This window comes from Hemiscyllium ocellatum, chromosome 25, assembly GCF_020745735.1.
Source record: "Hemiscyllium ocellatum isolate sHemOce1 chromosome 25, sHemOce1.pat.X.cur, whole genome shotgun sequence".
In the NCBI taxonomy this organism is placed as follows: domain Eukaryota; kingdom Metazoa; phylum Chordata; class Chondrichthyes; order Orectolobiformes; family Hemiscylliidae; genus Hemiscyllium; species Hemiscyllium ocellatum.
In genome coordinates, this window is record NC_083425.1 from 53,928,923 (window position 1) to 53,942,581 (window position 13,659).

At 43.6% G+C, this 13,659-nt stretch overlaps 1 protein-coding gene across 2 annotated transcripts in view; it reads right to left on the reverse strand.

Annotated features, from left to right (window-relative positions):
- The window catches only part of acox1 (acyl-CoA oxidase 1, palmitoyl), a 54,091-nt gene extending 41,231 nt beyond the window's left edge, over positions 1 to 12,860 (reverse strand). For both annotated transcript variants that reach the window (XM_060844361.1, XM_060844362.1), the window contains exons 1-2: positions 12,712 to 12,860; positions 2,248 to 2,407 (exon numbers count right to left, since the gene is read on the reverse strand). In XM_060844361.1, coding sequence (XP_060700344.1) covers positions 2,248 to 2,407; positions 12,712 to 12,820 — 269 coding nt within the window. In that variant the 5' untranslated portion in view covers positions 12,821 to 12,860. The remainder of the gene's footprint in view (positions 1 to 2,247; positions 2,408 to 12,711) is intronic.
- Between the last annotated feature and the right edge of the window lie 799 nt (positions 12,861 to 13,659).

Below are 13,659 nucleotides of genomic sequence, written 5' to 3' on the forward strand. Positions count from 1 at the left end.
AGCCAGCACGATGATTGGCACTGTTGAGTTACAGAGCCAGGGACCTGGGTGACTAACTGTGGGAGTCTCAGTGTTTCCGTGAGTTTCTGCTGGGAGCTCCAGTTTCCTCTCTCAGTCCAAAGATGTGCAGGTTAGCCGGATTGGCTATGCTAAATTGCCCAGACTTTCCAGGGATTTGCAGGGTAGGTGGATTAGTCATGGGAAATGCAGGGTTCCAGCAATAGGGTGGGGAGGTGTGTCTGCGTAGGCTGCTCTTCCCAGGGTTAGTGCAGAGTTGATGGGCCAAATGGCCTCTATCTGCACAGTAGAGCTTCTATGATAGGAGTGGTTTAGTCCTCAAACATCTCCATTTCACTTACCGATCAAAGGTTTTACATAACACACATGGACTGCAGCCAATCTCCATGACTAAGCAGAAACTAGTAAAATTTGACACGTTACAGAACTCGGGGTTACTGAGAACTTACCTAATCATTAACTGAAACAATAGTTAACTGCTTTGCAACTGCTCAAACAACAGTTATGAAGAATTATTGAATTCAAAACAATCTCTTGCAATATGCTGCCAGACTTAATGACTTTCTCCAGCATCCTCAGTTTCTTTAACTATTATATGACAGTAATCGTCTATGGTACAATACACTGGAGTGTCAACTCAGCTATTAAAGTTGCTTATTTTGTCACTAACTCTTTCTCAAGTGGCAGGGACTCTTAGCAAATAACTGCACATCCAAATTGACAGTGCTGGTTCCTTGGTAAAGTAGACACCGGCTTAATATTGTAAGTTGTGAAGGATCATTCATTATAACACGTAGGCAGATCCTGGAGAGCATATGAACTGAGACCTTGGAGAACAGCAATTAGCCATTCAGCCTCTTCAGCCATTCAATTAGATCAGTAAGTAAAGAGAAAACTGTCGAAATAGAGGGGAAACCTTTTTAGGATTCTGAAACTTCTACCTGCAATGACCAAATATTGTCTGATATGTACAAATCTAGGACTAATACATTTTTTGATTTAGGGATGTGGGAATAAGGCAGGGCAGTTAAGACTATAGATTTATCCAAATCACACTAAATGGTGGAGAGGGCCATTGTGCACAGCTTTCTCCAGCTTCTATTTTGAATGGCTAATTGGTACCTCAATGCCGTTTACCCATTTTTAGTCCACAGGCACCTTTACCAAACTAAAATCTATTGAATCCAGTTTTAAAATCTCCAATTACCCACCACCTACAGGTTTTAAGATTTCCAGATTCCCTGTACACACACTGTACAAAACAAGGAGCTCTGCTATTCTGCTCTTAACTAGCCAAGGCCCATTCCAAGATGATATCCTCTCATTCTTAATAACAAGCATTCTTAAACACCACAATCAAATCACCCTTTGATCATCTATACTTAAGAAAATACAAGGCAAGGATTCTCACAAATTCCCCAACATCAATTTGATTTCTATTGTATCATCAAATTCAGGAAAGATAGCAAGTCACACTAACAAATTGTTTTCTCTCTTTACTCGTTCATAGGATGTGGGTATCATTGATAGGGCCAACAACTGTCACCCATCTCTACACACTTTGATTGGAGTGGCTTCCTTGGCCATTTCAAAGAGTTAATCATATTGATTTGGGTCTGGAGTTACATGTAGACCTGACCAGGTAAGGACAGCAGATTTCCCTCCCTAAGGACATCAGTAAACCAGATGGGTTTTTACAATAATCGACAATAAGGGGAGGTAATGGTCCAGCAGTGTTGTCACTGGATTGTTAATCCAGAGACCCAGGAAATGGGAACCTTGGTTGAAACCCCAGCATAGCAGTTGCTGGAATTTGAATTCAATAAAAATCTGGAATTAAGAGTCTATTTATGACCACAAAACAATTGTCAGGTTAAAAAAAACCCATGTGGCTCACTAATGTCCTTTAGGAAAGGAAACTGCTATCTTTACCAGGTCTGGCCCAGGTGACTCCAAATCCACAGCAATGTGGTTGACTGTTAACTGCTCACTGGGCAATAAACGCTGACCTAGCCAGTGACGCCCTCTTCCTGTGAATGAACTAAAAAAAAGGTTTTAACTATCTCCATTACTTACATTAGCTTTCAATTCCAAATTTATTAATGAAATCTACTGTCGCTGTGGTGGAATTTGAACCCATAATCCCAGAGGCTTTAACTGCTGGATTTCTAGTCCAGTCACATTATCATTACCCCATCAGCTTCCCACATGACTAACAAGCGCACACACCTCTTAAACCATATGATTTCCTCTGGATTCGAGATGGCATGCTCCCTGATCTTCCTCACCATCAGAGCACTCTTCTTTACCGCCACATCGTATCTTTCACTGCGAGACAGAAAGTTCAGGTCTTCGTGTTGCAGCTCAGGATCATTGAGCACGAGAGCTTCTAAAATGTAAAAGGAAGAGAGCTTAGAGAAATCAGCCTCCAACATTACATCCAATCAACCTCCGTCCATTACAGATTTTGCCAAGCATAGGCTATGATGGTTCACTGTAGGGACTTCCAATCACTACAACGAGCGGAATTCGGTCATTTTATATTCTTGAGCGAAGCCCAATCTGGACTCAGTCTACATGCTAACCGCAATTAGGCTCTTGTGACACAGTAGTAGCGACCCTATCTCTGAGTCCCAGCTGCTCCAGTAATAACATTGAGCAGGTTGATTAGAACCCTGAATGCCCAACTCAAATGCAGTCTTAAAATAAGAGATTAAACAGAGTTGTAGTGCAAAAGGTGGAGATATTCAAATCATTTAGAATAGCAATGTACAATTTCTCTTTAGAAAAGCAAACTGAGGCTCATTTCGTGTGGAACTGCAGAGAAATTATTTTCATGTTAGAACATTGATTTACACTGCAGTTCTTAGGTTGTTTAAGAATGTCTTTATAAAAAGATTAAAGACGCCCTCAATCCTTTCAAAATTCTGCAAATTCCTTCCACATTTTTCATCACAGCTCTGTTAAAAAGGGGTTTGAAAGATTTTCTTTTTGACAAGGCTGCCTAATGTAATGAACATTCAGGTGATTGGTGATGGGAAACTATTTTTAGTTGCGAGGTAATCCTACAGGTGCAGCAACATGCCTGTTGAATATTTAAACACAATACTCAGGCAAGAGTGGGTCAGTGTAAGGTCAAGATCAGCAGCTCCTTTTAGTGACACCAATACCTTTTCAGGTGTAACACTTCACTACCTGCTTACTCAGTACACAGTTATTGAGTGTCTCAAAATCATCAAGTCATAAAGATCTACAGCACAGAAAAAGGACCTTTGGCACATTGCAATGCAAGTCAAAAACAACTACCTAAGAATTCTAACCCCACTTTCCAGCACTTGGCCCATGGCATCACAAGTTTACATCTATATATAACTTCAATGTTGAGGGTTTCTGCCTCTCCCATCCTTACAGGCAATGAGTTCCACATTTCCACCAGCCTCCGGGTAAAAACATTTTCCACATATCTCCTCCAAACCTTCTGCCCCTCGACACAGATCCCTCCATGAAGGGGTAAAAGTTTTCACTTATTGTCTGCCTGTTCACTGACTGGAGCATCACCAACTCACTGCCTGGTCTGCCATTAGAACTCGGGCAGTAATTGGGATCACAGCTTCAGTCATTAGTTGTTATGACTGAACTCAAGCGAACAAAGCTGAGCTTTATCATGGCTGACATGCCTGCCCTTCGCAGCTGCCATTCCACTACCTGCAGCACCCTCACGCCTAGTCTTATTGTCTTTGGGGTTTCTTGTCTCTTCTCTCAGAGTTCCCAATCTGAAGCAATCATTAGGTGCCAGAGATGACATGGGTGCAGGATGCTAAGATGGAGTCTTAAATCATGAGAGGTGTATGACGTTCAGAAGAATAGGAAAGTAGGTAAAGGTGGAGGTGTAACACTGGTAATCAAGGATGACATTAGAGATGATCTTGATTCAGGAAATCAGGGTGAAAAACAAATTTGGATGGAGATGAGAGATAGTAGAGCAAAGTCGTCACCGATGGGGATTGTCGACAGGCCCCTAATAGTAACTGCAATGTGGGACAATATAGAAGACAAAATACTGGGTGCTTGGGATGAAGGGACAGCAACAGAGGCACTCATACAGTATGGAAACAGTTCATTCCACATATGAACCACCATGTGAGAGACAACGTTGCCCCTCAGCTCCCTTCTAAATCTTTCTCCTCTTACTTTAAAATTATGCCTTCTAATTTTGGACTCCCCTACTCTAGAGAAAAGACCTTTGCTATTCACCTTATTTATAACCCCACACGATTTTATAAACCTCTATAAGATCACCCCTTAACTTCCCACACTCCAGTGAATCAAGTCCCAGCCTCTCCTTATAACTCAGACCCCCCAGTGGTGGTAACATCCTTATAACTGCGGTCTCTTCATTCTAGAAGAATGACTTAGGAATGAATTGTTGGACACTTACAAAATTATACAAGGGTTTGTTGGGTGCAAAGACTTCCACTTGTGAGCATGTCCATAACTAAGGCCACAAATAAATCAAATAAAGAGTGCACAAGAAACCTCTACCCAGAGAGTGAACAGAATGTGGAAGCTGCTCCCACATGGAGTTCTGGCAGTGACCAGCACAGAAATATTTATGGAGACAGTAAATGCAAGACAGGACCAGAAGACTACGTTGATGGGAGTGATGCAGTAAAGTGTGTGCAGCCCTCCAAGCTGACCATTATTGGTCTTGGCTCCACACCCAAGCCATTCCACATTGTGCAAAGGAATTCACTGTATGGGCTGGATTGGCAAAAGGGGAGTTGCATGCAGCAAACTCTGCCAATGGATGGCTAAGCCAATTCTGGGACCTCATGGTAACCTACATCCTTCAGCTTGGAGAGGTTGACATTCCTCCTTCAGTATCGGAGGCTCTGCTGCGCAATTTCTAGTTGCACCTCACTCCCAATCTTTAGCCAACCAGCACCAAAAGGAGGCCAGACAGATGAAGTGAGCTCTTCTTGACTTTGCCTTTGGGCCTGTAAAAGATTGCTTGGCAGTTGACAGTCCTTCAACCTGACACGCTGTCCCTCTTCTGCAGTTGTTTCTGTAGCTGCGGGTCACTGCAGAAGAGAGTAAATGGTGTTCACCAATAATCTGAGGACTTCGCTCAACAGTGGACACCGGGAGGACTGGAATGCATCACCCACCACAGAAATGCCATTTTAATTTGAATTACTAAGTTACTTTTAAAAGTTTGCTTTTTTTTGTTGTAGGGTAAGGCTGTTACAGGGTTCTCCAAAAGACACATAAGTAATGTTGGGTTTGGAGGTGCTTGCTTGTAACGTGTGTCACGTTGTCACCAAACAAGTATGTAACAATTAGGCTCCAGTTCTATCCTTTGCTGCCTGGTTATCTGGAATAAAGCATTTGACCAATATTTGGGACATTTCTGTATGAAGTGAGTAGTTACAAGTACCTGGAAGGTCAGTGACAACAATAAGATGTATGATAATAGAAACTAGACTACATTTTAGCTGTGGTTAGAGAAATTGGAACAGGTGCAGGAGAATGCTACATCACCACAAAGTATCTTTAAAACTGGAAGGGCGAATCTTCAAGACAATTTTGATACTGGCTTTGTTATTCGATATGGAAACATGGAGGAGAACATTGGGTAAAGGGAACAACTGGACACTATGGAGGAGAGGATGTTGAGATAGATGAATGGTGAAACTAGGAAAGACCAAATCAGAGCCAATCCAAGAGAGCGAAACAACATTGTCGTCTACTACAAGGACATGGAGGAAATGGACAAAACAAAAGACAGAGATGGGACTGCTAGGAGGAGGAAGAAGGACTAAGACTAGACAACAGGATGCAGTAGCCAGATACTTACACACAGCAGGACAGGAGGAATGGGTGACTGACAGAAGGAAACAAAAAAAAAGGTGACAAAGCAGCATTATGGTTACCTTGAACTAAAATAGCAGAAGCCAAAAGATCAGGAAGCTTCCTGCGTGCAAACTTGCTGTGGTTTCTATGTTGCAACAAAGATTTGCTTCAAAAATATTTCATTGGCTGTAAACCATTTTGAGATATCCTAAGTCTGTGAAAGGTGCTAGGTAAAGTATTTTTCATCTACTTTCAGCTGCTTTTGCATACAGAAGGGTTTTAGGATATACAGGTAAATGGTAATTCTGGGAACACAATATCAAAGCAAAAATGCTCAATACATACTTGAATCTCAACGAACATGTCAGAGTCATACAACACGGAAACAGGCCCTTCAGCCCACTGTGTCTATGCCAACCAACAAACTACACAAATTCAGATTATAGTCCAACAGGTTTATTCAGAAGCAATAGCTTTCAGAGCACTGCTCCTTTATCAGGTCGTTGCAGAACAGGATCATAAGACAATTTATAGCAAAAAGATACAGTCATGCAACCAAAATTATATATTGAACAAACCTGGATTGTTGTTAAGTCTTTCATCTTTTAGAATGGAGTTGCAGGTTTCAGTTCATTAAAATGTAAATCCTGAAGTCAGCCTTGGAGGATAGTCACCCGAAGATCCCAGGAGAAATGTCCCTGACCGCTGAAGTTTTCCCTCAACTGGGAGGGAACACCCCTGTCTGGTGTGCTGCCCAGCCTTCAGGACAACATCAACCACAACACCGCACAACGCTTCCATGTCAACCACTGCAAGACGTGTCAGTGTTGACACAGATACCGCCACTACCTGTAAGGATATCACCCCACCGTGTACTCAGCAGGTACTCACATGACTCAGCCAACACAGTCTATCTTATATGCTAGAGGCAAAGATGCCCCAAGGCATGGTACATTGGCGAGACCAAGCAGATGCTATGAAAATGGACGAATGGACACCGTGCAACAATCACCAGGCAAGGGTGTTCCCTCCCAGTCGGGAAACACTTCAGCAGTCAGGGACATTCGGCCTCAGATCTTCGGGTGACCATCCTCCAAGGCGGACTTCAGGACAGGCAACAATGCAAAATGGCCGAGTAGAGGCTGATAGCCAAGTTCCATACCCATGGGGATGTCCTCAACCAGGACCATGGGTTCATGTCACGCTACAGGTGATCCACCTCACTATACACACACACACACTCGTACACTCACGCAGACCCCCTCTCATAAACACACACATAAACCCCACCACACACATCCACGCACACCCTCTCACAGGCTTATACTCATTCACACCCACTTTACCAAGCTTTCACACACATCAACACACACTCACTCAAACACACGTCTATGTGGTGAATTTGTAGTTGCAGATGATTCTATTTTGCTCAGAAAATGCACAATCTGCAGGCAGAAATAGACTGGTTCTTTGGAAATAGAACCAGTCTGATTCAAGATTGGGATACAGCCAGAGTCGAACTTCACACAATTAATGCATTGTCCGAGCTGAGATATTACCTTTTAAGATTAGATTCCCTACAGTATGGAAAAAGGCCCTTCAGCCCAACAAGTCCACACCGACCTTCCAAAGAGTAACCCACCCAGACCCATTCCCTTACATTTACTTCTGACTACTGCACCTAACACTATGGACAATTTAGCACAGCCAATCCAGCCAACCTTCGCATCTGTGGACTGTGGGAGGAAATCCATGCAGACACAGAAAGAACATGCAAACTCCACACAGACAGTTGCCCAAGGCGGGAATCGAACCCGGGTCCCTGGCGCTGTGAGGCAGCAGTACTAACCATTACTAAAACCTTAAGTTATGGTGAGAAGGTGACTCAAAAGTAGTTGTGGAACTTACATATTAATTAACCAAAACCTGCAACCCATTTTAGAAGATAAAAGACTTAACAACAATCCAGGTTTGTTCAGTATATCAATTCAGTTGCATGACACTGTAATCTTTGGCTATAAATTCTGTGTCTTATGGTCTTATTCTCCACAACCACTTGATAGAGGAGCAACGCTCCAGAAGCTAGTGCTTCCAAATAAGCCTGTTGGACTATAACCTAGTGTTGAGTGATTTCTAACTCTGTATACCCCAGTCCAACACCAGTTCCTCCACATCATACACTAATCCCATTTACCTGGGCTGGATCCATAGCCTATTGTGCTTTGGCATTTTAAGCGATCATCCAGATCTAAATATTCTAAGAGTACCTGCCTCTACTACCCTCTATGGCAGCACCTTCCATATTTCTACCACCCTCTGGGTTAAAAAAATTCTCAGATCTCCTCTAAACCACTTACTCCTCACCTTACACTTATGCCATCTGTCTGAGATATTGCTAAGTTTGACTTCCCTTTATTCAGAAGCCAACAGTATAATTTTATCATCCTGTACAGTGAGGTACATTGTCCGTAACCTTTGTAACTTACATACAGGTTCCTTGTCTATGATTTCACTCTGTGTAATTTAACTGAGAGGCAGGATCCGTCACGTATTTAACGTGACTTCTGCCCCAGTTTTTTTTTTAAACCAATTGTAGAGCTCAAGTTACAATGGCATAATCAGAGTAAGTGCTCACATTGAGGCATTCAAGCAAACATCTTGAGAACAATCTGCATACATCAAGAAGCTTTTAACTAGCTTGACCTACATATGCTGTGTAGCATATTCAAAGAATTTGATCAGTTTTCGGTAAAATACAAAATGTTGCATAAACCAGAGTGTAGGAGACTGAAAATTGACCTCAGAGTTACTGAGCGAAAAGGAATCACCAGGGTAGATATAGAGAAATTAGTTCTGTGGGGGAGAATCTAGACTAAGAGGACATGACAAAGTTGGAGCTATGAGTCCACCTCTTAGCCCTCTCATTACAACAAACAAACTTGTTCAGTCTTCCCAGATAATAACATCTCAACTCCAGCATCAACCTTACACTTTCACCAGGGAAGTTTAAGTCCTTTCTGTAATATAGACACCATGACTTAAATTGGACTGCGTGGTCTAAGAAAGATTCTGTATAAGTGTACCTCAACAGTTATAACCAACAAAACTAATATCTGCTATCTGGAATGCTTGGCGCTGGTTAATCAAAGATCTTGACTAACTCAAAGTTACATTATTCCAAACATGGATCATGATGCCGGTCTTCGAGAGGAAGCAACTGGACGATTAACAGGGTACCACTAAAACATTCACAACTGAACAGTCTTAACGAAGGATTACTGAACCTGAAACATTAACTCTGCTTTTACAGATGCTGCCAGACTTGAGATTCTCCAGCAATGAGTTTTTGAACCATAACTATAAAGCATAATTCACACCACAACCACCAAGCCAGCTTTAAAACAAAAATGAATTATCAGTTTCATTGTTGCTCCAAGCAGTAGCTGGGTCAGTTTTGGTTATACCAATAATTCTATAATTGTTACAACGGGCTGTATTTTCTTAAAAACACATCATCTGAACATTTTAAAAACTAGAAGTCACAAGCTGGCAGAAAAGCTAGTTACTAGAGAACTCCAGTTAACAGTGGGCCAGGCAACATAAGATTTCATGTTATCGAGTCTCACATGCCTCCAATAGACATGCTGGACTCGCACCTTCAAGTATTGCCAACCACTCTTCTCAAAGTATTCTTTATACATAAACATAATTTGAAACTTTCCAGACAAACGTGTAGGAGTTTCTCTCAATAACAATGCATAGTGTGGGAGGGAAAACACTGTTCTTGATCAAAACATAAACAGTCAATAAGCCAAGAGAAAACACAGAAGAGTCACAGGCAGGGAGTAGAGGTTCTGCAGCTTTTTACAATACAGGAAGTGGAGTGAGGATGTATAGTCCAGATAACTATGGGAGACAGTGGGATCGATGACATCGTTGGGGCTACTCTCTTTGCACTGTCTGGAATTGGAAAATATTTTATCAATTTTACTTCCAATTTGGACCTTGCTCTCACGTTCACCTAGTCCATCTCTGATTCTTCCTCAACATCTGTTTCCATGTCTGGGAATAGTTTTGCTACTGATGTCCACTGCATACCCACTGACTCCCACAGTTACCTGGACTAGACATCCTCACACTCTGCTTCCTATAGGGTCTTCTTACAAATCTCCCCATTTTTCCATCTCATTAGTTCTGATGATGCCACCTTCCAAAAGGAAGCCTCTGAAAACGCCAAACTTTTCCCTCAACTGTAGATCTCCCACCATCATGGTTGTCAGATACTAAGGGCTCTGCCATGCTTCCTACACTTCTACCCCCGGCCCCTTATCTTCCCTCCCAAAACAACAGGGTTCCCTAGTTCTCACTTTCTGCATCACCAACATCCACATTCAAAAAGATCATAAACTGTCATTTCCGCCACTTACTGCGGCATGCCACCAGACATCATCCCCTCCCTTTCCTTGTCAGCATTCCCTCTGAGACAAGCTTGTTTACTCAGGAGAACTCCGCGGCACCTTCTCATACAATTTACCCTTTTACTTCCTCCCTCCTCACTATCCAAGGTTCCAGAGTGTTTTACCTGCATTGCATATCTAGTCTGTTGTCCTCACTGCTCACACTGTGGTCTCCTCTACAATGTGGAGACGAACACAGGTGTTCTGCAAAGCAGTCATCCTGTCTACGTTCAAGCCATAAATACAGACCTAAATTTACAAATGCCTGCCACTTCAACATGCCACCGTTCCCTAGTCAAACATTTCTGTCTCAGGCTTATTGCAGTGTTTTAGCAAGACTGTGGTGTAAACTGGAAGAACATTTCACCTTCCACATGGGGATATTGTAAACAACTTTAGAGGGTGAACATCTTTTTCCATACCTATTTCCACCCATCCCAGCTCCTTTCAGTAACACCAACCCACGATCACCTAACTAGCTTATCCTCTTCTCTGGCTTACCATCCGCAATTCCTTTGTCTGACCACCTTTCTTCTCTGTCACTCTCTCTGGGCTCCCTCTCCACTTACCCACTCACTCCTTTTCTCTCCACCTCTTCTATCCGTCTTGAACTGGACTCAAGAGCTTAACTCTGCTTCCTCGCCACAGATAAGGTAGACCTGCTCAGCTTCTCCAGCAGTTTTATGTTTTTTAAATATATGTAGCGAGTTTGTCAAAGGTAGTGACGGTGTGGAGAGGTGTTATAACTGACCTCGGTCTTTGTGGAACAAAAACAGAAATTGCTGGAGTTTTACTAACAATTTTGATTTTTGTTTCTGATTTCCCAGCATCTACAGTTCTTTGGATATTTGATCTTTGTGGAATGCGTATGAGACAACAGGTGTACAAACAGCGCTATATTATCATTTGAAAAGAAAAGCATTCATTACTCCACATGACTGACTTGTTACAATAATGCCAACAGCTCACAAAGCTGTCGAAAGGCTACAGTTTCCAGTCAGCCTCAGAGCTCCTCCAATACAACACAATCTTCCTTAGTGTCCTGCCGCCACCCTCACACACTCAAACATATGCTTGCATCCAAATGCTGGACCGTGAGGGTAAGAGATACAGTTAGTAAGTTTGCAGATGACATCAAAATTGAGGTGTAGTGGACAGCAAAAAGGGTTACCCCAGATTACAACAGGATTTTGATCGGATGTGCCAATGGGCCAAGAAGTGGTAGATGGAGTATAATTCAGATAAATGTGAGGTGCTGCATTTTGGAAAAGCAAATCTTAGCAGGACTTATACACTTAATGGTAACGTCCTAGGGAGTGTCGCTGAACAAAGATCAGAGTACTGAGTACAGGAGTTGGGAGATCATGTTGCGGTTGTACAGGACATTGGTTAGGCCACTGTTGGAATATTGCATGGAATTCTGGTCTCCTTCTTATTGGAAAGATGTTGTTAAACTTGAAAGGGTGTCACGGTGGCTAGCACTGCTGCCTCACAGTGCCAGAGACTCGGGTTCAATTCCCGACTCAGGCGACTGACTGTGGAGTTTGCGCATTCTCCCCGTGTCTGCGTGGGTTTCCTCCTGGTGCTCCAGTTTCCTCCCACAGTCCAAAAATGTGCAGGTTAGGTGAATTGGCAATGCTAAATTGCCCGTAGTGTTAGGGGCAGGGGTTAAGTGTAGGAGAATGGGTCTGGGTGGGTTGCGCTTCGATGGATCAGTGCGACTTATTGGGCCGAAGGGCCTGTTTCCACACTGTAAGTAATCTAATTTAATCTAAAAAAGATTTACAAGGATGTTGCCAGGGTTGGAGGGCTTGAACTACAGGGAGAGGCTGGGGTTGTTTTCCCTGGAGGGTCGGAGGCCGAGGGGTGACCTTATGGAGGTTTACAAAAATTATGAGGGGCATGGATAGGGTAAATAGGCAAAGTCTTTTCCCTGGGGTCGGGGAGTCCAGAACTAGAGGGCATAGGTTTAGGGTGAGAGGGGAAAGATATAAAAGAGACCTAAGGGGCAACTTTTTCACCCAGACGGTGGTACGTGTATGGAATGAGCTGCCAGAGGAAGTGGTGGAGGCTGGTACAATTTAAGAGGCATCTGGATGGGTATATGAATAGGAAGGGTTGGAGGGATATGGGTCAGGTGCTGGGAGGTGGGACTAGGTTGGGTTGGGATATCTGGTCAGCATGGACAGGTTGGACCGAAGGGTGTTTCCATGCTGTACATCTCTATGACTTCCCTCCACACTTTGCTTGAACTCCAGCCCGCTCCTCCACCTCCCCCAACATTCCTCACCATTGCATCTCCCGCCCCAATGCCTCCCTCTCCTTTCCCCCCACACCCCGGCCCCGATCCCAGATGGACCCCGTGTTCCGGGGAGGGTCTCACCGATCTCCCTCCGGCGTCGGGTTTTCTCGGCGCCTCCATCGAGAATGTGTGTCAGGCCCTCTGTGAGGAAACTCGCCGATTCCCGCTCCTTACGCAGCTCCGGGTTCATGGCGGAGGTCCCGAGCCGCCTGGGCCCACAATGCACCGCGGCCCGGCACGGGGCCCACAATGCACCGCGGCCCGGCCCCGCCCCTTCGTCCCCGTTCCTGCTTTCGCCAAGGTCAGTGCTTAAAGGGGCAATGTAAACACAAGCAACATGGGGACCACAGGAACTCTTAAAGGGGCAATATACACTCAGACTGCTGAATTTCTCCAGCACTTTCTGTTCTTGTCCTACTCTGATATGGTGCAAATCACAACAGCACTTTTTGGCATACTCATACATGCACACTCAGCATGAACCCCTTTCTGGCACTTTCACATTGTGTTTAAATTTTGCTACAATCCCAGATCTCCTGATTTTCTTCTTGGCTCCATGATCACTGATGGGAGTGAGTCTGAATGGGATGCTCTTTAGAGTTAGGATTCGATGGGCCAAATGGCCTGCTTCCACACTGTAGGAATTCGATGAATCACTGCTGGTGCTGGAGTAGGGTAATAAATCCTCTTTTAGTTTATTATTTCTGTGAGAAATTCTCACATTTCTCATTGAGACAAGGAGAAAATTCTTTCCCAAAGGTTCAGTAATCTTTTCCCAAGGACATTGGAGGCTGGAATATTGAATATATCCAAGACTGAGTTAAACAGATTTTTCATTTCCAATGGAGTCAAGTGTCTTAGAATGTAATCTTAGAATCCTTACAGTGTGGAAACAGGCTCTCTGACCCAACAAGTCCACACTGATCCTCCGAAGAGTATTCCACCCAAACCCATTCTCCATTACTCTACATTTGCCCCTGACTAATGCACCTAACCTACACATCCCTGAACACTATGGGCAATTTAGTA